General features: G+C 41.0%; 1 protein-coding gene across 1 annotated transcript in view; it reads left to right on the top strand.

Moving 5' to 3' along the window:
• LOC144580184 (uncharacterized) overlaps window positions 1-21,530 on the top strand; it is a 68,722-nt gene extending 47,192 nt beyond the window's left edge. The window contains exons 31-39 of the mRNA XM_078355504.1: window positions 594-661; window positions 1,079-1,112; window positions 2,981-3,048; window positions 3,487-3,511; window positions 9,604-9,638; window positions 10,066-10,127; window positions 19,856-19,913; window positions 20,523-20,576; window positions 20,904-21,530. Of these exons, the coding sequence (XP_078211630.1) occupies window positions 594-661; window positions 1,079-1,112; window positions 2,981-3,048; window positions 3,487-3,511; window positions 9,604-9,638; window positions 10,066-10,127; window positions 19,856-19,913; window positions 20,523-20,576; window positions 20,904-20,978 (479 nt within the window). The 3' untranslated portion in view covers window positions 20,979-21,530. The remainder of the gene's footprint in view (window positions 1-593; window positions 662-1,078; window positions 1,113-2,980; window positions 3,049-3,486; window positions 3,512-9,603; window positions 9,639-10,065; window positions 10,128-19,855; window positions 19,914-20,522; window positions 20,577-20,903) is intronic.
• The last annotated feature ends 1,447 nt before the right edge of the window (window positions 21,531-22,977 follow it).

The following is a 22,977-nucleotide window of genomic DNA, read 5'->3' as shown; positions in this document are numbered from 1 at the left end:
ATAGCCTATAGAAATTCTAAGCACTCTCTATCATTATGGGATGGTCTTAATGGTCACATAACCCAGGATTAGAATAGGTAACTTTTACAGTGGACTTTCCTGTGGTTAGAAATGTGAAACACACAGGGAGAGGTTAGGAGCTGCTGTGATTGGGTTATTCCTCAGCTCCTGTTTAAAAGCAGAGACCAGGCTGGGTGCGGTGGCTCATGCCTGTAATCCTAGCACTTTGGAAGGCCGAGGTGGGTTAATTACTTGAGGTCAGGTGTTTGAGACCAGCCTGGCCATCATGGCAAAACACTGTGTCTAACAACAAGAAAATTAACTGCACATGGTGGTGGGTGTCAGTCATCCCAGCTAGTTGAGAGACTGTGGCAGGAGAATCACTTCATCCTGGGAGGTGGAGGTTGCAGTGAGCCTAGATCACGCCACACCAGTCCAGCCTGAGCAACAGAGTGAAATGAGGAGGGTGGGTCTACAGCTCCGTCTGCTGTAACTCACCTCCATAAGCCAGCCTCCTGTCCACACCCCCCAATACAACACAAGGGATTTCCTCAGTAGAATACGTGTGGTGACACTTGCCCTATGTCTCCTAGATCAACAAGAGTACCCTGCAGCATGTCCCCATATGAAACCCTTTCAGGCATCCCTCTCGGTTATCACAGTAAGTTCTTCCTTTGTCTGGAAGTTAAATTTTATTTATCTTCCTATGTTTCTTTTTATTGTACTTGAATAAAGATTTGAGAATCTTAACATGTACATTATAGATGACTTAGTGAATTTCTAGGTAGGAAAATGTAAAATGAGAATTCATATAAACTATGTCAGCAAGCTTTTCCTCAGGAGAAAATCTTTCTTGAAAATTATGAATTTGCAACCAAAATAAGCTTTAAAATCCTGCCCAAAAAGCTGGTGCCTTTCTGCAAGTGTTTTCTAGGCTTTATGTTTGGGGCTGTAGCCACCACCACAATTTTCCATCTGGTTTTCCAACAGCGCCTGTTAGGAACAGTTAGGAAAAAGACCTGTGTACACAGGACACAGCATAATCTTACCCTCAGTGTTTTTCTTTCTCTTAATGCAGGAGGAGTCATCTTCATCACTTTCCGAATGGACGAGTACGTATTCCGGGATCATTCTGCTTGGGAAAAATCTTAGTTTTGAGAAAGTGACACTTTCTTGCCTGCTTTGTCTAATGAGGCACTGTCATTGGAGCTTCTTTTTGGAAAACAAGATTTGGGCAGAAATTAAGAGTGTACTGAAGAGTGGTGGCTCTCCTCCATAGTTCCTGTTAGCCATAGTGTCATTTTTGTGAAATAGAATGGGATGCCTCAAGGTGGGGGTTATAAGGTGAGAGTCTGTTTATAGTGATTGTGAATGTCTTTGGGAGTTTGTGTACATTTGTCCAGAAAGCGTGTTTCCATGTGCAGAGCTCAACACAAAGGTGAATGTTGTAAATAAAGATTTCATCACCACTGAACACCGTATGTAAATCAGCCCATTTATCCTCCACCACATCTGTAGCTGGAGGTAAGTTTAATATCTCCATTAATCACATGGAGATACTGCAGAGAGGAGATTGCCAATCTCTTTATCTCTTCAGTGCAAGAGGCAGAGATGAACTCAGGAGCGGGAGGAAGGTTGATGCCACCACTACTACTCGGAAGTAATCACATAGTCCTGGTATAATTTGTCGTTATGTGAGAGTTTTAGCACCTAGGTGTGCATATGGATGTTTGATAGCCTTTAGAAATCCCAAACACTGTCTCTCTCATAGGATTGTTGCAAACATCACATAACTCAGTGTAGGAGTAGGAACATTTTACAGTGGACTTTGGTGTGGTCAGAAGTGGGAAACAGACATTGAGAGGTCAGGATTTTGTCTGCAGTGCTGGCTTATTTTTTCAGCTCCTGGTCAAAAGCAGAAAATAGTCAGACATATTATATTTACTGAGATCATCACGACAAGCCTTTCATATGCTGCAGTTCAGCACACACCCAAGACACAGCACCAAATAACTGAAGGAAAGTTGAGGCACAGTGGCTCACACCTGTAATCCTAACACTTTGGGAGGCTGAGGCGGGTGGATCACGAGGTCAGGAGTTTGAGACTCGCCTGGCCAGTATGGTGAAACCTGGTCTTTAAAAATACAAAAAGTAGCCATGTGTGGTGGCATGTGCCTACAGTCCCAATGACTCGGAGGCAGAGGTTACAGGGATGCAAAGGTTGTAGGGAGCAGAGATCATGACACTGCACTCTAGCCCAGGTGACAGAGCAAGACTCCATCTTAAAAAAGAATTGAAGGAAAAACTTGGATGTAGTTTAGTTACTCATATATTCTGGAGTCTTCTGTGCAGCTGGGTTGGAGAGGGTTAGAACCCCCACCTGCTGCTCCCAAGGATGCGCTGTCCCAGTGCTGGAGTCAGTGCTGGCAAGAGCATGGTAGGATAATTGAGTATTTTCAAGTCTTGATATAGTCTTCTTTAAAACAAAAGTTTAGTGAATGCATAGAATACTGTGGCTGGAATTAAGTCTCCTCTTTGAAGAAAGGTTGCTTTTTATCTAGTACAAAATGATCTAAGAGGGACACAGCAGTAGCACATGTGGATCCTGAGCTGGAAATGACCTCGAGGGGATCACGAAGGGAGGGCAAGTTAGCTCAGGTCAGTTTAGGAAGGAGGAGCCCTGAAATGCTGCAGGGAAGCACGGCCTGCCGTGTGTGGTGCGCCCTGCTTGAGATGGGCATTCTCACATTGAGGAGCTTGCTTTAGCTAGAGGACCAAGGCCTCATTGTCCATGGCTCTTCTCATGACCCCATTTGCCTGCCTTTACCACCAAGCGGGATGGGTCAGCAGCAGCTCAGCCTGTGCTGTTAACCCGGCTTGTCAACACAGGCCAGCACCCTCTTCACAGCACACAAGGCCACCAGAGTGGCTCCTTCGGTGGAAACAATGTGTTGACTGTTACTCTGTTTTCTACATACAGGAGAATTTGTTCCGGCAGGAATCTTGCCTGGGATAGAATCATCAGAAGAAATTATAGCCATTCACAAGGTAAAGTCTTTCTTTGAAATGGGTATTTTGTTGTTCATTTTAATTAGAATATGGAAATCTTACACTGTACATTATAGATGACCCTTTGTGGGATAATGCAAAGTGAGTTTTTTTTTCCAATTAAGTATGATTCAGAATGGCATTCATAATTTAACAGCTCTTTAGGAAGTGTGTGGCAGGAAGCATCCTTTTTCAGGATAAATACTGTTTTTTTAAAAAAGTGAATTTGAGAAAAATAAAGTGGAAACATCATGGCATCATGGATGAAAACATCGTGCCTTTCCACAGACATCTTCTAGGCATTGGGGCTATTGCCTCTACCAGTATTTCTCACCTGGTTTTGTAATGTCCCCAAGTGAAGACAAAAGCTGTGCACAGAAGACACAACATGCCTGACCCTCATGGTGTTTTGTTTTTGTTTTTTTTTCCTAAATGCAGGGACAGTCACCTTTATGGGATGACGGTATGTATTCTGGGATCACCCCTTTGCTAAGGAAAAATCTTAGTGTTGACAAAGGTGGTACTTTCTAGTCTACATGTGCTGGAAAACAACTCTGGTTGGAGCTTCCTGCTGGAAATGAGGTTAGAGCAGTTTGGTGTAAGAACGATGGAGAGTCCATTATAGAATTTGAGGTGATCTCTAGTTTCTGGAAGCAGCAGCATCATTCAGATAGAATATGATGGTGTGCATCAGGATCAGGAGGTATAAGGGAGAGAGTCTCCATGGACTGACTGTGGATATGTTTGAAAGTGTGTGTCCTCTCCCCCAGAAAACATGTGCAATGCACAACACAAAGATTAAAGTTCTAAAACCAAGTTTTATCACCACTGAACTTTCATAAATAAGTCACTTCATCCTCTACCACAGCTGAATGTGAAGGTTAGTTGTATGTTCCCATCCTCAGAGATGAGGCAGTGGTGAACATTTTATGGTCTTGTCTCCTCAATGGAACAGGAAATTGTGAGCTCAGGAATGGGGAAAAGATGGTGCTATGTTCTACTGCACTGGAAGCATCACAATGCCCTGGTATGATTCGTGACTATGCCAGGGAGTCCTAGCATCTCTGGGTGCACGTGAAAGCGTGAAAATGTATGGAAGTTCCAAACACTGTCTATTGTTGTTAGATATTCTCAGTGGTTGCATAACCTGGTGTTGGAGTAGGTATATCGTACAGTCAGCTGTGGTGTGCCCTAGCATAGCTCCTCACTATGCCAAGTTTTTCCAGCACTTCTGTGTGCGTGTGGAAGTATGAAAACCTATTCAGATCCCCGATACTATCATCATTGGATGGTCTGAATGGTCAACTTTCCCAGGGTTTGTTTGAGTAGGTACATTGCACAGTGGGTTTTAGTGTCATCGTTAATGTAAAACATACAGAGTTCACAGGCTTTTGGTCTACAGTGGTGGAGTCATTCCTCACCTTATGTTCAAAATCTGAGAACAATTAGTGACATATTCTATCACATTTAAAAAGATAATGACCACAAGCATTTGAAACTCAGTAGAACCCAATGCCAGGACATAGTATCTTTTAGAACCTTAAGGATCAAGTTGGGTGTTAGCCTGGCCCCATTTTCCCAGCTGGAATCACACGCAGAGCTGGGTTGGAGGGGATCAGTGCCCCTCCTCTGCACCACTCGCATGACGGGCCGTCTCGATGCTGGAGTCAGTGTGCAGCAGTGACCTCCATGGTGCGCACACATTGTGTTGAAAAGGAAAAGTGGAAGTACAAATAATCACATGCTAAGTAGGGGTCATCTTTAAATCATAGGATAATTGAGTGTTTTCAAGTCTTGTTTTAATTGCCTAATAACAAAAAGTTAGTTAATAAAACCTTTTGGCTAGAATTAAATCTCCTCTTTCAAGAAAGGTTGCTTCTTATTCAGTACAAAATCTTCTAGAGGAGATGATATACAGACAGCAGCACATACAGATTCTAAGGAGGAGATGACATTGGCAGGAATCAATAAGAGGACAAGTGAGCTCAGGTGAGATTAGGAAAGAGGAGTCCTATGAGGGGGCCAGGGACACACAGCCTGCACTGTGTGGTGTGCTGTTTGAGATTGGCTAGTTCATAGTTACGACGTGGCCTGGAGCTAGAAACCAAAAGCCCTGATTCCCTTTCTTGGCTATTCCGCTCCTGTGGCTGCTACTCTTCTCCCACATCCACCTCTAGACACTGCTTTAAATGTGTCCCAGAGATTCTGGTATATTGTGTCTTTGTTCTCACTGACTTCAAAGAACATCTTTATTTTTGCCTTCATGTCCTTATTTATCCAGTAATTCGGGAGCAGGTTTTTCAGTTTCCATGATGTGTGGTTTTGAGTGATTTCTTAATCCTCAGTTCTAATTTGATTGCCTTGTGGTCTGAGAGACTGTTTGTTATGATTTCCATTCTTTTGCATTGGCTGAGTGATTTACATCCATATACGTGGTGAATTTTAGAGTAGGTGTGATATGCTGCTGAGAAGAATGTATATTCTGTGGATTTGGGGTGGATAGTTGTGTAGATTTCTATTAGGTCTGCTTGGTCCAGATCTGAGTTCAAGTGCTGGATATCCTTGTTAATTTTCTGTCTCGTTGAGCTGTCTAATATTGACAGTGGAGTGTTTAAGTCTCCCACTGTTGTTGTGTGGGAGTCTAAGCTTCTTTGTAGGACATGAAGAACTTGCTTTATGTGTCTGGGTGCTCCTGTGTTGGTGTATATATATTTAGGATTGTTAGCTCTACTTGTTGCATTGATCCCTTTACCATTAAGGTCTCTTAAAAGTGTTTTATCAGAGACTAGTTTTGCAACCCCTGTTTTAATTTTCTTCTTAAATTCTGCTCTCCATTTGCTTGGTAAGTCTTCCTCTATCTCTCCATTTTGAGCCTATGTGTGCTTTTGCATGTGAGATGGGTCTGCTGAATATAGCACATTAATGGGTCTTGACTCTTTTATCCAACTTGCTAGTCTTTCTCTTTTGATTGGGGCATTTAGCCCATTTACATTGAAGGTTAACGTTATGTGTGAATTTGATCCTGCCATTCTGAGGCTAACTGTTTCTTTGGCTCGTCAGTTGATGCAGTGTTTTCATTGTGTCGATGGTCTTTACCATTTGGTATGTTTTTGCAGTCACTGGCACTGGTTGTTTCTTTCCATGTTCAGTGCTTCCTTCAGGAGCTCTTGAAAGGCAGGCCTGGTGGTCATGAAATATCTCAGCACTTGCATAATGTGGTTGAATATGTTCATAATTTGTGCCTTTTTCTTGATGATATGCATCAGTTCTACATCATCACCTGGGCACAACTGGGATGTTCACATTTTGACACAGGGAGAATGAGTTGCACTTTGACTTCAGAGCTGGATTTAGCACTTTCTGGCGGTCTTCCTAAGACCCTGGACAGAGGTGCTACGTTCTTTTTTCTTGTCTTCTCTATTTTCCTGTATGTTGATGGCAGTGGCACCACCAGAAATTAATGAGAGGCAGAGAACAGGAGTGAGTTCCTGAAACATCTGACTTGGCCCAGAGAGGATATGATCAGCAGCGATAGACTTCACGGTCAGGCCAGACACAGCGTAGTTCCTACGCCTGGTCCCCCTGTGGCTGTGACAGAGAGCAGCTCTTACTTTTCACCTGCTTCTGGGAGTCACCTGACAGCTGGTCCCTGTGTAGTTGCTGTTGGCCACGTGTGGTTTGGCCCAGAATCCTGTGTGACTGGAGGGAGTGTCAGCTTTCAGGCAGGGCACCTGCCCACACTAGTTGCAGGGGAGGTGAGGAGGGACCCTGCTTCAGTGCAGGGTGAGCTCAGCAAAGGGAGAGGTGCTGCTCCAGAGTCCACATGGTCCTTGCAGCTCTCCTGTGTGACCTATAAGATATCATTTTGCCTGTTTCTCTGAGATAGTCCTGGAATTATTAGTCCCAAACTTTGTTTTGTTTCACTCATGTGTGAATGAATCCTGGCCATGACTAGTCACTGAGAGGGCAGGGACTATGTCCTCATGATGCCTTCTCATCCCGGAGCTCAGCCTGGGCAGCCCATCTTGGCCTCCAGTGATGTTCCAATGCTTGCAACCCTTTTGCTGAGATCCAGCACGAGTGTGAAAAGGTGTCCTGTTCATCTTCTGCAGTCTGTTGTTTCTCATGGTAATCAAGAAACCTGAGTGGGTTCTGATCCAAGGTTACAGGACAATAGGGTTGTCTCTGAAGTCAATGAAGTATCTTCCTCATCTCTATTCTGGCTACTTTGGTTCAGTTTTTCTCCTTGCAGAAGATGTTCTTTCTTCTGTTTATGAGTTCTCCTTCGGTGGACCAGGCTTTTTTATTTTTGTTGTGGCCTCCCTGCACTACACAGGGGTCCTGGAGCTTGTTCATATGCCTTTGAAGTACCCCTTTGTGAATGATCAGGTCAGAGCAGCAACCACTCTGCCAGAATCACCAGGGGGGAGAGTCACATCTTCCTCATCTTTGGGTTTAGACCTGTGCATTCCAGTGTGGTCCTCAGTGTCATAGGTGCTCATTCATATTTAAATAAATGAAAAAAATGTGTAACCTCCTCACAAGAGCCATGCTACAATGCCCAGTTGCCAAAGTGTACTCTTAAGAGAGCATCGCCATTCTCCCAGAATCATTTGGGAAGCAGCTGCTGTGAGTCTGGCCCAGGTTCTGTTTGCTGCACTCACCTAACTGAGTGCACGTGCATCAAGGGTGGAATCTCAGGGTTCTCAGATTGAAAGTAAGAGATGCTGTGAGCCAGTGTCACTGAACAGTTGAAGGAGATTATTTCATGTCCCGTGTCTCATCTAAAGGCTCACAACTGTGAGCAGTGCTTTCATAAAGGCCCCCAAGGTCACAGAGCCCAGGGAGAATCACAGTGGACAGAGCAGCAGTGCTGTTTGTGTGTGTGTACATGGGCTCATGAATCTATCCAGGAGGAAATAGACTGATCAGGGCGGGACCAACACTCCGGGGTTGAAGAGTGAGAGACAATTCTTGCGTACAATTGTGGTACAACAGTGAGAGACAATCCTTGTTTTGGAGCCTAGGATGGGATCTCTGAAGTTAATAAACATCAAAGGAAAATAGGTGTAGAATTCTCACTTGGCTTGTTTTGTATCTTAATGAGAAAGTCGTAAGAGTTTTGTTCTCATGGGCTCTGTGAATAGAAAACAGAAGATTAGTATGCAGGTGTAAAGTTGAGTGTGGGGTGGGACACAGCCCCTCACAGGCACTATGTGATTCTGAAGACAAAGTCGCTCATACATGTGCCAGGTGAAGGGAGTGCACTCCTTTCTCTACATTCTCGGGACCTGCACCAACACCTTCCTGTACTGTCCTCACTGTCTGCTCCTGCTCTAATGGTGCTTCCTGGAGAGAATCTTTCCTCCGGGATTCGTACGTATGCCCCAGAATCCTGGGGTCCTGAGGGCAGAACACATGACTGAGCACATTTTTGGCCTCCACTCCTCACCCGGTCTTTTCCAATGCCAAATCCTTGGGCTTTGAATGAAAACTGATTTGGTTTTTACTTGAGAGGCCCGAGGCCAGCTTTTGCTCAAGGCCCTCTGTGGCTGGCAGGAATCCTAGGGGATATGTGTGGAGGGGTTGCTGTGTTTCTGTAGACAGTGGCTCTCACTCTCCCTGTAGCCTGGTCCCTGGACTAAAGTGGGCCCAGGACAGAAGTGCTGGACAGCTGGCATAGGGGTCACTTGTCTTGTCACATTGTCCTCTCTGGCCCAACAGTCTTGACCTGCTCCTCACACTCCAGTCAGACCCAGCTTGTTCTCTGTGTCAGGACTGCCTGGTTCCTTTCCTTCTGGTCTTTGCATAGTTCAGGCAGACTCTGAGAGGGCGTCTCACTTACATGCTGGCAACTGCTGGCCTCAGCTTCAGATTAAGGCAACTGGGTAAGAGGCTGTATCTCAAATTTTGTTACATTGTTTCCACATTTTCAGAAGCTACTGGGATTGTTTTGAGGGCTGAATATTAACCAAGTCTTTAAGGCCATTCCAGACATAGAACAGTCACTCTTAACTGTGACATTAGACATTATCACCTTCCACAGGCCCCAGCACAACTCCAGGCCTACGGCAGGTGCTGCTGACCTAGCGTGTGATCCACAGGTTTATTGGAGGGCCTGACAAGGCAGGCTTGATATTCATTCTGATGTCTTGTATTGAAGAGCAGTAGGACTGGTGTTGGTATACAGGGAGAAAAAAAATTGGATTCATGAGAACAGAAATAGGCCCTACAGATGGAGGAGGGAGGGAATTCCACATCATACACATCATTGTCAAGAGGGTGACTGCCTCTTCGAAAAACAGAATGACACAGTTTTCCCTTTTCCTCAGTTATGGAATGTGAAGGCTGGGAAAGTATGTGGGAAGTCTGGGGTCCCTTTCTCATAGCACAGAGGAGATACAGGCTGTTGAGAAGGGTCTAGAAATGAACATAGCTGCACAGCTCTAAGACAGTGGGGTCTGAGTGGTTGTCTCAACTCTAAGTCTCCTTTTTCCTACTTATGGCTACCCCATCACTGCTCCTTTTCTGGACGCTCTGATACTTGCTTCACAGAACTGGAAGAATCCATTGCAGGCAGCCATCAGCAGGTAATTTATGTTTTTTTGTATCCTCTTTCTCTCTTATCCTCTTTCTGACCCATGATCTTTTTTTTTTTTTTTTTTTTTTTGTTAACTCTGGTCCTTTTCCTCTTTCCCTTTCATGTGATTGTTCTCCTGAAGGCCTTGGTCTCATTTCACAGTTGAGGTCCTTGGGGTCTTCAGTGTTGATAAAATCCCTCTCCAGCCCCCCTGCCCACTGCCTTGGCATTGGTCTGTTTACTGACCCTCAGGTTGCAGCTTTGAATTTTCTGAACTACCCTACAGGGTCCAGGGAGGGAGCCAGGCTGGGGATCAGAAGACCTGGACCCCATTCTGCTGGAGACCCCCCGTGACATTTGGGTCTGTTCTGGACACTTGCTTCACAGTGTACTGCATTGGTATCTTTGGACATGTACAATTGTTCTTTTTCTCCCAGGTGAAAGAATGTTCTAAACCTACAGAAAAAGCAACAAAGAAGCTGAAAGTGAAGAAGGAAAGGTGAGAATGCAGCGGGAAGAATGATGAGGGGAAGGAGACAAGTGTTTGTGTTCTTCATGGCTACGCTCACTTTTTTCTTTTTCCATCAGGAAAACCAGTAAGCCCAGGAATAACACCAGGCGGCGAGCCCAGAACATTTTGGACATTTGTAAAATATGTTAGAAACCTCTGAAGGCAAGTAAAGGATGCCCTGAGAACATCCTCCAGGAACAGACACCCACTCCATAGCATCAGCCTTCTGGGCTGAGCCCTCATCAGGCTACTTAGTGAGGGAGACACTGAGGTGCCAGTTGGGCAACCATGTGTGGGATTCTGAGGGCTGTGCACTGTGTTATTTTTCTGCAGTGACCCTTAAACTCACCAACATCTCATTTGGGGGGACCCAGCTCTGTCCTCCCAGCCCCTTGAAGCCAACAGGGAGCATCGCTAGTTTATTCTGAGGAGACAGTAGGGTTGACCATGAATCCCCCTGGTTCAGGCCTCCTGGGAAAGGTGTGAGAGGGGTGGAGGCACTCCCAGGCTCTTGTCACACGAGCAAGCAGCCCACCCAGCCCAGTATTGCAGGCCAGGAGGCACTCAGTAGGTCCTGGTATGAAGCAGTGAACATGGTAAAATCCAAGAGGCACTGAGATATGTTTAGTCCTAGGGGTTTTTTAGCTTCTTTGGAGCCCTAGGGTCCTGGGGTAGCCTCATTGCTTTCTTTTTCAAGATGAGGTTGGAGGCTTCTATATGTAGAGAGCATGGGTTTGGGCATTGACATTTCTGTATCTTTGTCAGATGCCAGCAAAGCAAAGCCCTGAAGACATGTCAGGGCCGTGCTCACTTGGGAGGGGTTGAGGGAAGGATTCAGGGAGCCTCTGTTTTTTAAATTTTGTTTTCAGGAGACCGACTCAAGATGGCGCGGTGAGAACAACCCAAGATTGAAGCTGTCAGTGAATGTGCGGAGGCCTGTCGTTGCCGAGGCAACCCACAACAGAGAGACTCCGCTGCAGGGCATAGCTTGTAGCAGGGCGGAGACCACAGCAGCAGGGCAGAGCCTGCAGCAACAGGGCGGACCTTACACCAGCAGGGCAGAGCCTCAGCAGGCAAATAGTGACTAGACTGCCTCCTAGCTGGGCAGGACAGCGCAATGGACACTCATAAAGCAAGCCCCAACCCCCCGAGACAGAGCAACTGTTAAAAAAAAGGGTTTTTTTTTTATGAGTTCTGCTGCAGCAGAATTAAATGTAGCAGCCTAACAGCCCTGAATGAACAACAGAACTCACAGCTCAGCACTTGACCTCCTATAAAATACAGACTGTCTCCTCAAGCAGCTCCCTGACCCCTCTATATCCAGAAGACTGACATTTGGCAGGCATCATTCTGGGACAAAGATAGCAGAAAAAGAAACTGGTAGCATCCCTCACTGTTCCGCAGCCACTATAGATGCATCCCAGAAAAGCAGGGCCTGGAGTGTACCTCAGCAGTCATACAGTGGAGGGGTTAGACTGGTAGAAGGAAAACCAAGTAACAGAAATACTTCATCAACAATCTGGGCGTCCACTCAGAGACCCAATCGAAAAATCAGCAACTACTCAGATGACAGGTGGATAAATCCACAGAGATGGGAAGAAACCAGCGCAAAAAGGAGGAAAACACCCAAAACCAGAACACCGTGACTCCTACAAAGGACCAAAACCCTTCACCAGCAAGGGAGCAAAGCTGCACGGAGAGTGACTGTGATGAAATGATGGAATTAGACTTCAGACGGTGGATAATGAGAAACTTTTGTGAGCTAAAAGAACATGTTTTAGATCAATACAAAGGAACTAAGAACCTTGAAAAAAGATTTGAGGAAATGATAACAAGAATGGAAAACTTAGGAATATGAATGAATTGAAGGAGCTGAAAAACCCAATACGAGAACTTCGCGAAGCATGCACAAGTTTCAACAGCCGAATGGACCAAGCAGAAGAAAGACTATCAGAAGTCGAAGATCAACTCAATGAAATAAAACGAGAAACCAAGATTAGAGACAAAAGAGCAAAAAGGAATGAACAAAGTCTCCAAGAAATGTGGGACTATGTGAAGAGACCTAACCTACGTTTGATAGGTGTACCAGAATGTGACGAAGAGAATGAATCCAAGCTGGAAAATACTCTTCAGGATATTATCCAGGAAAATTTCCCCCACCTATCAAGGCAGGCCAACACTCAAATGCAGGAAATACAGAGAACACCACAAAGATATTCAGCAAGAAGAACAACCCCAAGGCACATAATCGTCAGATTCAACAGGGTTGAAATAAAGGAGAAAATACTAAGGGCAGCCAGAGAGAAAGGTCGGGTCACCCACAAAGGGAAGCTCATCAGACTCACAACAGATCTCTTGGCAGAAACTCTACAAGCCAGAAGAGAGTGGGGGCAAATATTCAACATCTTTAAAGAAAAGAACTTTCAAGCCAGAATTTCATATCCAGCCAAACTGAGCTTCATAAGTGAAGGAATAAGAAAATCCTTTGCGAACAAGCAAGTACTCAGAGATTTTGTCACCACCAGGCCTGCTTTACAAGAGCTCCTGAAAGAGGCACTACACATAGAAAGGAACAACCAGTACCAGCCATTCCAAAATCACACTAAATGCTAAAGAACATCAACAAAATGAAGAATCTACATCAATTAACGGGCAAAACAGCCAGCTAGCATCAAAATGGCAGTATCAAATTCACACATAATATTTACCCTAAATGTAAAGGGGCTAAATGCACCAATCAAAAGACACAGACAGGCAAATTGGACAAAAAACAAAAACTCATCAGTGTGCTGTATTCAGGAAACCCATCTCACATGCAAGGATACACAAAGGCTCAAAATAAAGGGATGGAGGAAGATTTACCAAGCAAATGGAGAGCAAAAAAAAGCAGGAGTTGCAATTCTCATCTCTGATAAAATAGACTTTAAAGCAACAAAGATCAAAAGAGACAAAGAAGGCCATTACATAATGGTAAAAGGATCGATACAATAAGAAGAGCTAACCATCCTAAACATATATGGACCCAATACAGGAGCACCCAGATACATAAGGCAAGTTCTTAATGACTTACAAAGAGACTTAGACTCCCACACAATAATAGTGGGAGACTTTAACACTCCACTGTCAATAATAGATCAACCAGACAAAATCAACAAGAATATTCAGGGCTTGAACTCAGACCTGGAACAAGCAAACCTGATAGACATTTACAGAACTCTCCACCCCAAAGCCACAGAATATATATTCTTCTCAGCACCACATCACACCTACTTTAAAATTGACCACATAATTGGAAGTAAAGCACTGCTCAGCAAATGCAAAACAACTGAAATCATAACAGTCTCTCAGACCATAGTGCAATCAAGTTAGAACTCATAATTCAGAAACCAACCTAGAACCACACGACTTCATGGAAACTGAACAACTGTCTCCTGAATGTTGACTAGATAAACAGTGAAATAAAGGCAGAAATTAAGAAGCTCTTCAAAACCAATGAGATCGAAGACACAACATGGCAGAATCTCTGGGACACATTTAAAGCAGTCTTTAGAGGAAAATATATAGCAATAAGTGCGCATATGAGGAGAATGGAGAGATCCAAAATTGACACCCTATCGTCAAAATTGAAAGAGCTAGAGGAGCAAGATAAAAAAAACTCAAAATCTAGCAGAAGACAAGAAATAACTAAGATCAGAGCTAAACTGAAGGAGATAGAGACACGAAAAACCCTTCAAAAAATCAATAAATCCAAGAGCTGGTTTTTTGAAAAGATCAACAAAATAGACAAACCACTAGCCAGACTGATAAAAAAGAAAAGAGAGAACAACCAAATAGATGCAATAAAAAATGATAAAGGGGAAATCACCACAGACTCCACAGAAATTCTAACCATCATCAGAGAATATTACAAACAACTCTATGCACATAAACTAGCAAAGCTGGAAGAAATGGATAAACTCCTGGACTCCTTTGTCCTCCCAAGCCTAAACCAGGAAGAAGCTGAAACTATGAATAGACCAATAACAAGGTCAGAAGTCGAGGCAGCAATTAAGAGCCTACCACACAAAAAAAGCCCAGGTCCAGATGGGTTCACAGTTGAATTCTACCAGACACACAAAGAGGAGCTGGTACCATTCCTTCTGAAACTATTCCAAATAATCCAAAAAGAGGGAATCCTTCCCAAATCATTTTATGAGACCAACATCATCCTGATACCAAAACCCGGCAGAGACCCAACAAGAAAAGAAAACTTCAGGCCAATATCCATGATAAACATAGATGCAAAAATCTTCAATAAAATATTGGCAAGCCGATTGCAACAGCAAATCAAAAAACTTATCCATCATGATCAAGTAGGATTCATCCCGGGGATGCAATACTGGTTCAACATACGCAAGTCTATAAATGTAATTCACCACATAAACAGAACCAAAAACAAAAACCACACGATGATCTCAATTGACGCAGAGAAGGCATTCAACAAAATTCAGCAGCCCTTTATGCTAAAAACCCTCAATAAACTCAGTATCGATGGAGCGTATCTCAAAGTAATAAAAGCTATTTATGACAAATTAACAGCCAATATCATACTGAATGGGCAAAAACTGGAAGCATTCTTTTTGAAATCTGGCACTAGACTAGGATGCCCTTTTTCAACACTCCTATTCAATATAGTACTGGAAGTTCTAGCCAGAACAATCAGGCAAGAAAAAGAAATAAAGAACATTCAAATAGGAAAGGTGGAAGCCAAATGGTCTCTATTTGCAGACATGATAGTATACCTAGAAGACCCCATCGCCTCAGCCCAAAAACTCCTGAAACTGATAAGCAACTTCAGCAAAGTCTCAGGATATAAAATCAATGTGCAAAAATCACAAGCATTCCTCTACACCAATAACAGACTTAAAGAAAGCCAAATCAAGAACGAACTGCCATTCCCAATTGCTACAAAATGAATAAAATACCTAGGAATACAAGTCACAAGGAACATAAAGGACCTCTTCAAGGAAAACTACAAACCACTGCTCAACGAAATAAGAGAGGACACAAACAGATGGAGAAACATTCCATGTTCATGGTTAGGAAGAATTAATATCGTTAAAATGGCCATACTGCCCAAAGTAATTTACAGAATCAACGCTATCCCCATCAAGCTACCATTGACTTTCTTCACAGAACTGGAAAAAACCACCATGAACTTCATAGGGAACCAAAACAGAGCCCACATAGCCAAGTCAATTCTAAGCAAAAAGAACACAGCAGGGGGGCATCACACTACCGGATTTCAAACTATACTAGAAGGCTACAGTAATCAAAACAGCATGGTACTGGTACCAAAACAGAAATATAGACCAATGGAACAAAACAGAGGCATCGGAGGCAACACAACATATCTACAACCATACAATCTTTGATAAACCTGATAAAAACAAGCAATGGGGAAAAGATTCCCTGTTTAATAAATGGTGTTGGGAAAACTGGCTAACCATGTGCAGAAAGCAGAAACTGGACCCCTTCCTGACACCTTACACTAAAATTAACTCCAGATGGATTAAAGACTTAAACATAAGACCTGGCACCATAAAAACCCTGGAAGGAAATCTAGGCAAAACTATCCAGGACATAGGAGTAGGCAAGGACTTCATGAACACAACACCAAAAGCATTGGCAACAAAAGCCAAAATAGACAAATGGGACCTAATGAAACTCCAAAGCTTCTGCACGGCAAAAGAAACAGTCACTAGAGTGAATCGGCAACCAACAGAATGGGAAAAAATTTTTGCAGTTTACCCATCTGACAAAGGGCTGATATCCAGAATTTACGAAGAACTCAAACAGATTTACAGGAAAAAAGCCCATTCAAAATTGGGCAAAGGATATGAACAGACACTTTATGAAAGAAGACATATATGAGGCCAGCAATCATATGAAAAAATGCTCATCATCACTGGTCATCAGAGAGACGCAAATCAAAACCACATTGAGATACCATCTCACGCTGGTTAGAATGGTGATCATTAAAAAATCTGGAGACAACAGATGCTGGAGAGGATGTGGAGAAAAAGGAACACTTTTACACTGTTAGTGGGAGTGTAAATTAGTTTAACCATTGTGGAAGACAGTGTGGCGATTCCTCAAGGCCTTAGAAATAGAAATTCCATTTGACCCAGCAATCCCATTACTGGGTATATATCCAAAGGACTATAAATCGTTCTACTATAAGGACAACATGCACACGAATGTTCATTGCAGCACTGTTTACAATAGCAAAGACCTGGAACCAACCCAAATGCCCATTGATGATAGACTGGATTGGGAAAATGTGTCACATATACACCATGGAATATTATGCAGCAATCAGAAATGATGAGTTCGTGTTGTTTGTAGGGACATGGATGAATCTGGAGAACATCATTCTCAGCAAACTGACACAAGAAGAGAAAATGAAATACCACATATTCTCACTCATAGGTGGGTGATGAAAAATGAGAAGCCATGGACACAGGGAGGGGAGTACTAAACACTGGGGTCTATTGAGGGGAAAAGGGGAGGGCCTGCGGGAGGGGAGCTGGGGAGGGATAGCCTGGGGAGAAATGCCAAATGTGGGTGAAGGGGAGAAAGGAAGCAAAACACACTGCCCTGTGTGTACCTATACAACTGTCTTGCATGTTCTGCACATGTACCCCAAAACCTAAAATGCAATATAATTAAAAAAAAAAAAGAATTTGGAAGACAAAAAAAAAATCACAACAGGAGTCTTAACAAATGTGAAAAAAATTGTCTATTTTAAAAGCACTTTAAAATGATATTACAAATGAGGAAATAAGAAAAAGATGAACATATCAATATAAAACTAGGCAAAGCTTATAGGCAGAGAATGCTCATTTCCCTAAAATGACTAGTAAACAGAATGAAATCTAAATCTTACTAATAATCAAATAAATGACAATTAAAATTGCATATTCATTTACATTAATTTCTGGCAAAGGTTTAGAAGACAATATGATGCTAAGAGTTTAAAGTAAGTTTTTGAAAGTAGACACTCATAGATTGCTGGAAAAAAGGACAGATTTTCTTATAACTATTGCAATATTAAGTGTACATTATTTTTGATAGAGCAACTTGTCTAGAAATTAAAACTAAAGAAACAATTAAATAAATGAACAACAGTAACATCTTAGGAGCAATATAAATGTCTGTCATTAGTAAACTGGTTAACTATTATGGTTCATTCATATAAAGGAATCATCCGAGGCCATTCAAATGGTAACAATTATCTGAAAGAATTAAGTGAAAAGAAAAAGAGTGAAAGGAAATATGTATAACACAATTTCTTTTGTATACAAAAATAACCCAGTGTGTTTTTCAGGTATAGGAAGAACTCAGGAAAAAACTATGTAAAATTTAAGTAAATTTTTCTCTGGGAATGAAAGGAAAACAGTTTTCACCTTTTGTGCATATATTTAATTTTACTAAAAAATATTTACTACTTTTATAATTTCGAATGTTTTCATTTCATAACAATATGCATATATTCTTATTACATTTGTATAGTTTTTTTATGTCCCTTTAAACATATGCACTAACATGGTTTGGCTCTGCATCCCCACCCAAATTTCATCTTGAATTGTATTCCAATAATTCCTATGTGTTATGGGCGGGACTCAGTAGGAGATCATTTGAATCATGGAGCCAGTTTCCCCCATACTATTCTCATGGTAGTGAATAAGTCTCATGAGATCTGATGGTTTTATCAGGTGTTTCTGCTTTTTTATCTTCCTCATTTTCTCTTGCCACTGCCATGAGGAATTGGTTTTCACCTTTTGCCAGGATTCTGAGGCCTCCCCAGCCATGTGGAACTGCAAATCCAATGAAACCTCTTTTTTTTCCCAGTTTCAGGTATGCTTTTATTAGCAGTGTGAAAACAGACTAATACATGCACTAAGAACAAAATTCTAAAAAAATCTACTACCAAATGTTAGAGTCATTCTATAACCACAAGAAGTCTTGTAAAAAAAATTTGTTCATCTGATTTTTCTAATTTTCATACAATTATTTGTTATAAGCTGTATAATAAAATATATCTAATAAACTCCTTCAGTTTGAGTAAAATCAATATAAAAAATACTTAAATAGTATAACATAGTCGATCTCTACAATTTTTTTGTCCAAAGCTGACAGTAATAATGTAGTAAATACAGTCACTAGGGAGACTGCCCAAAGGAGCCAGGTTTATGCTTGCTCGTGAAAGAATGGCAAAACTGGACAAAGTGAATGAAATAACAGTTTTCAGACCTTAGGCAACAGTTAGCTTAGCATGGTGATTAGAGAAAAGGAAGGCAATGAGATGATACCTATGGTTGCCCCAGCATACAATGCTGGAGGGTTTTCAGGTCTCAACACAAGAACGGGGTGTCCTTCACTGACCCCAAAAGTCTCCCTAAGTTGAAGAGATGGAGCTGAGAATTCAAAGAGGTCAAGGTAGCTAGAATTTGCTGAAAAGAGTGACAGAGAGGAGAGAGTGCTCCAGAGAGAGAACTCAGGGACATACAGGCCCCTTCTTGAGTCTTCAGCTGAGTAATGATGAGCCTGGAGAAGGTGAGAGTTCTGAGAAAAGGCTGGAGAAAGGGATGACAAAGACACAAGAAGAAATGTTTGGGGTAATATATACATGAGTGCTATCTCAGTTTTGGCAATTTTCTCACAGATATGTATACCTATATCCAAATTTACTAAATTGTGTACTTTACATGTAGGTTATTATATGTATATATATTTCCTTCCAGTGGAGTTTTAAAAATAATTTTGTAAAGACAAAAATGTATGGTGAAAATGAACTGATGGGATAGGATAATACTCAAATTAACCCTTTGTGTAGCACAGCACAATTAGCATTGATTCACATTTACACCTCTTCACATTGACAAAGAAGCGAGGACACCATCAAAAATGCCTATATAATTTGTATACGAATGTGGCAAATTACTTTGAAAAATATTGGAAATTTTCCCTACTGGATTAAAGTTTTCCTAACATGTGACTTTTATCATGGCCTATCACCCTAAGAAATTGTAATTCACTAATAACACATAAGGCCATAGACCTGGGTCTGCCCCCATCCCTCAATATAAATAATACTCAACATTTTTAGATGGTATATAAATGTTACGCACTTCAAGAAGACGAGTATGCCAAGAGAGATGTAATCATGTATGAGATGGCATCTAGGGAATTTAGAACAAGCCTTGGTTTAAATGAACATTAAGGGCTTAAGTGCTATTCTTCCAGTAGAACATTTACAGGGCAGGAAAGCCAGGTGACCATATTCTATAGGGCAGGGCTGACCTTTATCTATTTCGTGGTTGGATGGTGCATGTTCTCTGAATCGGCAAATTGTCAGTGGGAAAAATTTATCTATATTGACTGCTTTCAACGAGCTTATTTAAGATAAAATAACCTTGGCAGCCAACTGAGGAGATTTTTGATCCTGCATGGGTCTAAGTAATGTATTATTGATCTACAGTTAAACTGATCTGAAGGTCAGACTTCTAGGATTTCTCTCAGTCTCACATTCTGAATCCATTGTTGTCTTTTAGGAATGGCTCTATCAGAGGTTCCTGACTCATCTTTAGCCAGAACAAGAGGAGCAAATCTGGGATTACAGTATGTGGGCTGCAAATATAACAAAATTAATGTCCCTATATTTTGTTCTACAGATTGTTCCTGAATTACGGTTCCATGGTCATGCTGTATTGCTCACTGGAAGTTTCTATAGTAAGAATTTAAATAACCCCCTCGTTTGCACTGGAACTTAGTTCATAGGTTCTCATCATTTATTTCAGGCTTTTCAGGTGAAATATCCTGCCTATTTCAGCTTACAGCATTTTTATTTCTTATGCAAACATGTGTGTATGTGCATGTGTGTTTTAATCAATAAAATAACAGATTCTCAGCTTCTTGAAGACTATGCTCAGAAGCCTAAAGGACAATCCAGATTACAAATAGCACATTCTGTTCAGTGAATTGGGTTTTCATCCCATTATCAGACAATGCCATTTGGTTCTTTAAAATAAATCAAGGAGAATATTTCACATGAAAGAGATTACTTCTTCCTATTCAAGTCAAAAAATTGGAAAATAAATGAACATTTGAAGCCTACGGAAGCCCTCCTGTTTTCTCCCCGAAAAGATTACACTAGTCAAAGACTGGAGTGATTTAAAGAAACAGTGTCACGTGTGAATTATTGGCTCAAAAAGAACCTGTGGAGGAGACTTCATAAAAATAACATCTAAGAAAAATCCCTTGAGAAATGGTGCTGAACACTAGGAAAAAAAATAGAACTATTTCTGTTTAACTGTAAACACAGTTTCTTTGTTTCCTTAGCCAGAGTTCCTGTGGTCTAGAAATGTTTCCGTCTATTACAGAGGTGGAGTTACTGTGAGTCTAGGAAGGGTGAAGCTTCAGGGCCTCTCACTTGCATGAACTCCTTTCTAAGGCACTGGAAAAGGCTCTAGGGGTGGGTTGGCATGCTCCTTTGCTATTGGAATTTTGCATGAGTGAGATATTTTAACTGCAGAAGTTTAAGATCAATGTCTACATATCAATTTTGCCTCTATCACACTTTCCCTTTGGGTTAGGTGGCATTGGGGTGACTGTGGTCTGTTTCAGGATCGGGCTAATTGGAAACTGCGTTAAAGATACACTTAGTTTCTGTTTGATGTGATTATATTCTTGTGGTTCTCAGTCTCTTCCATGTACCCTTAGGTTCTTGCTGACTTTCCAGATGTAGCTTCCATGAACACTCCTGATTACCATGGTGCTGGCAGCATGAAAGTGTGAGCCTAGAGATCACTGCAAAATCAATGTGCCCGGAGCTTCAGGCAACACAAAGCCGTGTGGAGTGAAGGAGACACGATGTTCAAAACTTACAAAGCCAGGAACTGGTCTTTGAAAATTCTTCCAAATCTTAGAGTTCACAGATGAAAGACATTTGATAGCGTTATTTCCCAAGTTTCATCATAGTCCTAAGAATGTCTATGAAATCACGAATAACAAATTGAGAAACTTGATGCAACTTTTCTAAACTATCAGTAACAAAATGACAGATTATAATCCATCATACTAGAGAAAAGACTGCATTATCTTGTTATTCTCAACACAGAAAACGTAACAGAACATGTCAAATGAGGAGGCAATCAGAGAATTAACAGCAGTTTATATAGAGCCATAACTATAGAGCCAAAAAAATCACAGAAATGCATCAAGCAATTTTCTAAATATTAATTTTATGTTTTGTTATCCTTGCAGAATTTGTCAGAATTATGAATTTTATAATCTGTTGTGATTTATTTTTATGTTCTAAATAAATATTCAATCACTACATTCAATAAATTATTCCAGTGACGTGTCCATTTCTCTTAAAAGGGGCTCCTTGGGCTGTGTAACACCTCAGGTGACATAAAACCTGGACCCACTCCTTGTCAATTACCATAGCTTCCCTGGGATATGAAGAGGAAACTTCCTTCATATTATGACTAAGTAATAAAATGGATATAAATCTATTAGCTGAACCACAAATTGTGATATTCCGCATTTTAAGGGACTGATTCTGTTGGATACCCAGAAATACAAATAGGCCTAATCCTATGAACAATTAATCAACTGATAAAATAGCACTGTATCTTTTTCTTGATTATACTAAAAATTTTAAATATTATATTTCTTATTCAACATTTTGAATTTAATTTGCCTTGTGTTGGTTGTATATGCATAGCTCTCAAAAAATATGTTTTTAAATATGTTTATATATAAAACCAAGTTTTAGTCTTAACGTACAGCAAATGTTTTGAAACTCACAAACATATAAGCTGGCAATGACATCATCATAGGCTTTGTGCATTTCTTACCAAAAGTGATGAAGTTTGTAGACAATATATTTCACAAGTCTGTTGTACTTGTTCAGCTTAGTAATCTCTACTACAAAATGTACATAATCTGGCATATTCACAGCCTCCAAGTGGAAATAGAAGCTTTCATTAAGTCCAGCAAATTATACGACTCACACATGACAAAGGAGAGGCCACAGAACTGGTGTACATTTTTTGTAATAATTTATATGTGAATGTTGGTAAACTAAAGCCAAATACAACGGAAACATCATCAATGAAATCCTCTTCAGATAACAAAAATAAGATTGTTATTTTAAAACTGCAAATTTCCGTACACTGAGTTCTGTGTAATCCATGGTCATATTTCCCATCTTTCTTTATACATTATTCATACATACGCATTTTAAATTTATTTTTTAAACTAGAGATTTTCAAAGTCTCTTTGTAAAAATTAAAAGTGATTAATAATTTTAAATATACCTATACCTGTTCAAATAAAATGTACCTATACCTTTTTAAGTAAAATGTTCACGTTGTGACACACTTTAAATAACTAAAATTCATCTTGAGCTGCATCTTCTACCACATCATTTACATGTGCAGGAGATAACTGCAGATAAGACTGAAGAAGGTTGGAGGTTGAAGGTTTACAGAGAAAAATGTTTTTGATATTTTTAATTGTGAAAACACTTTAAAGTATTCTGAAGAAAAAGGTAAAATTGTACATACGTGTTCAAATTTAAAACAAATTCAACAAATAAAGATCTGAATTAAAATTAACTTAGAAAGCAATTTTGTCTTATGAGATGACTGAATGGAACTATTAAACATATAACTTATTCATATGATTTTATTTTTTATATCTCTTCAGGGAAATGTATATGTAAAATGAAGTGGAATTAAATTAGTGATTCTTAACCCAGAATCAGTACACTGTAATAGAAATATGA

Source organism: Callithrix jacchus, chromosome 18 (assembly GCF_049354715.1).
Source record: "Callithrix jacchus isolate 240 chromosome 18, calJac240_pri, whole genome shotgun sequence".
Lineage (NCBI taxonomy): Eukaryota > Metazoa > Chordata > Mammalia > Primates > Cebidae > Callithrix > Callithrix jacchus.
Note: the sequence above shows the minus strand (reverse complement) of the source record. Positions and strands in the feature narration are given on the sequence as shown.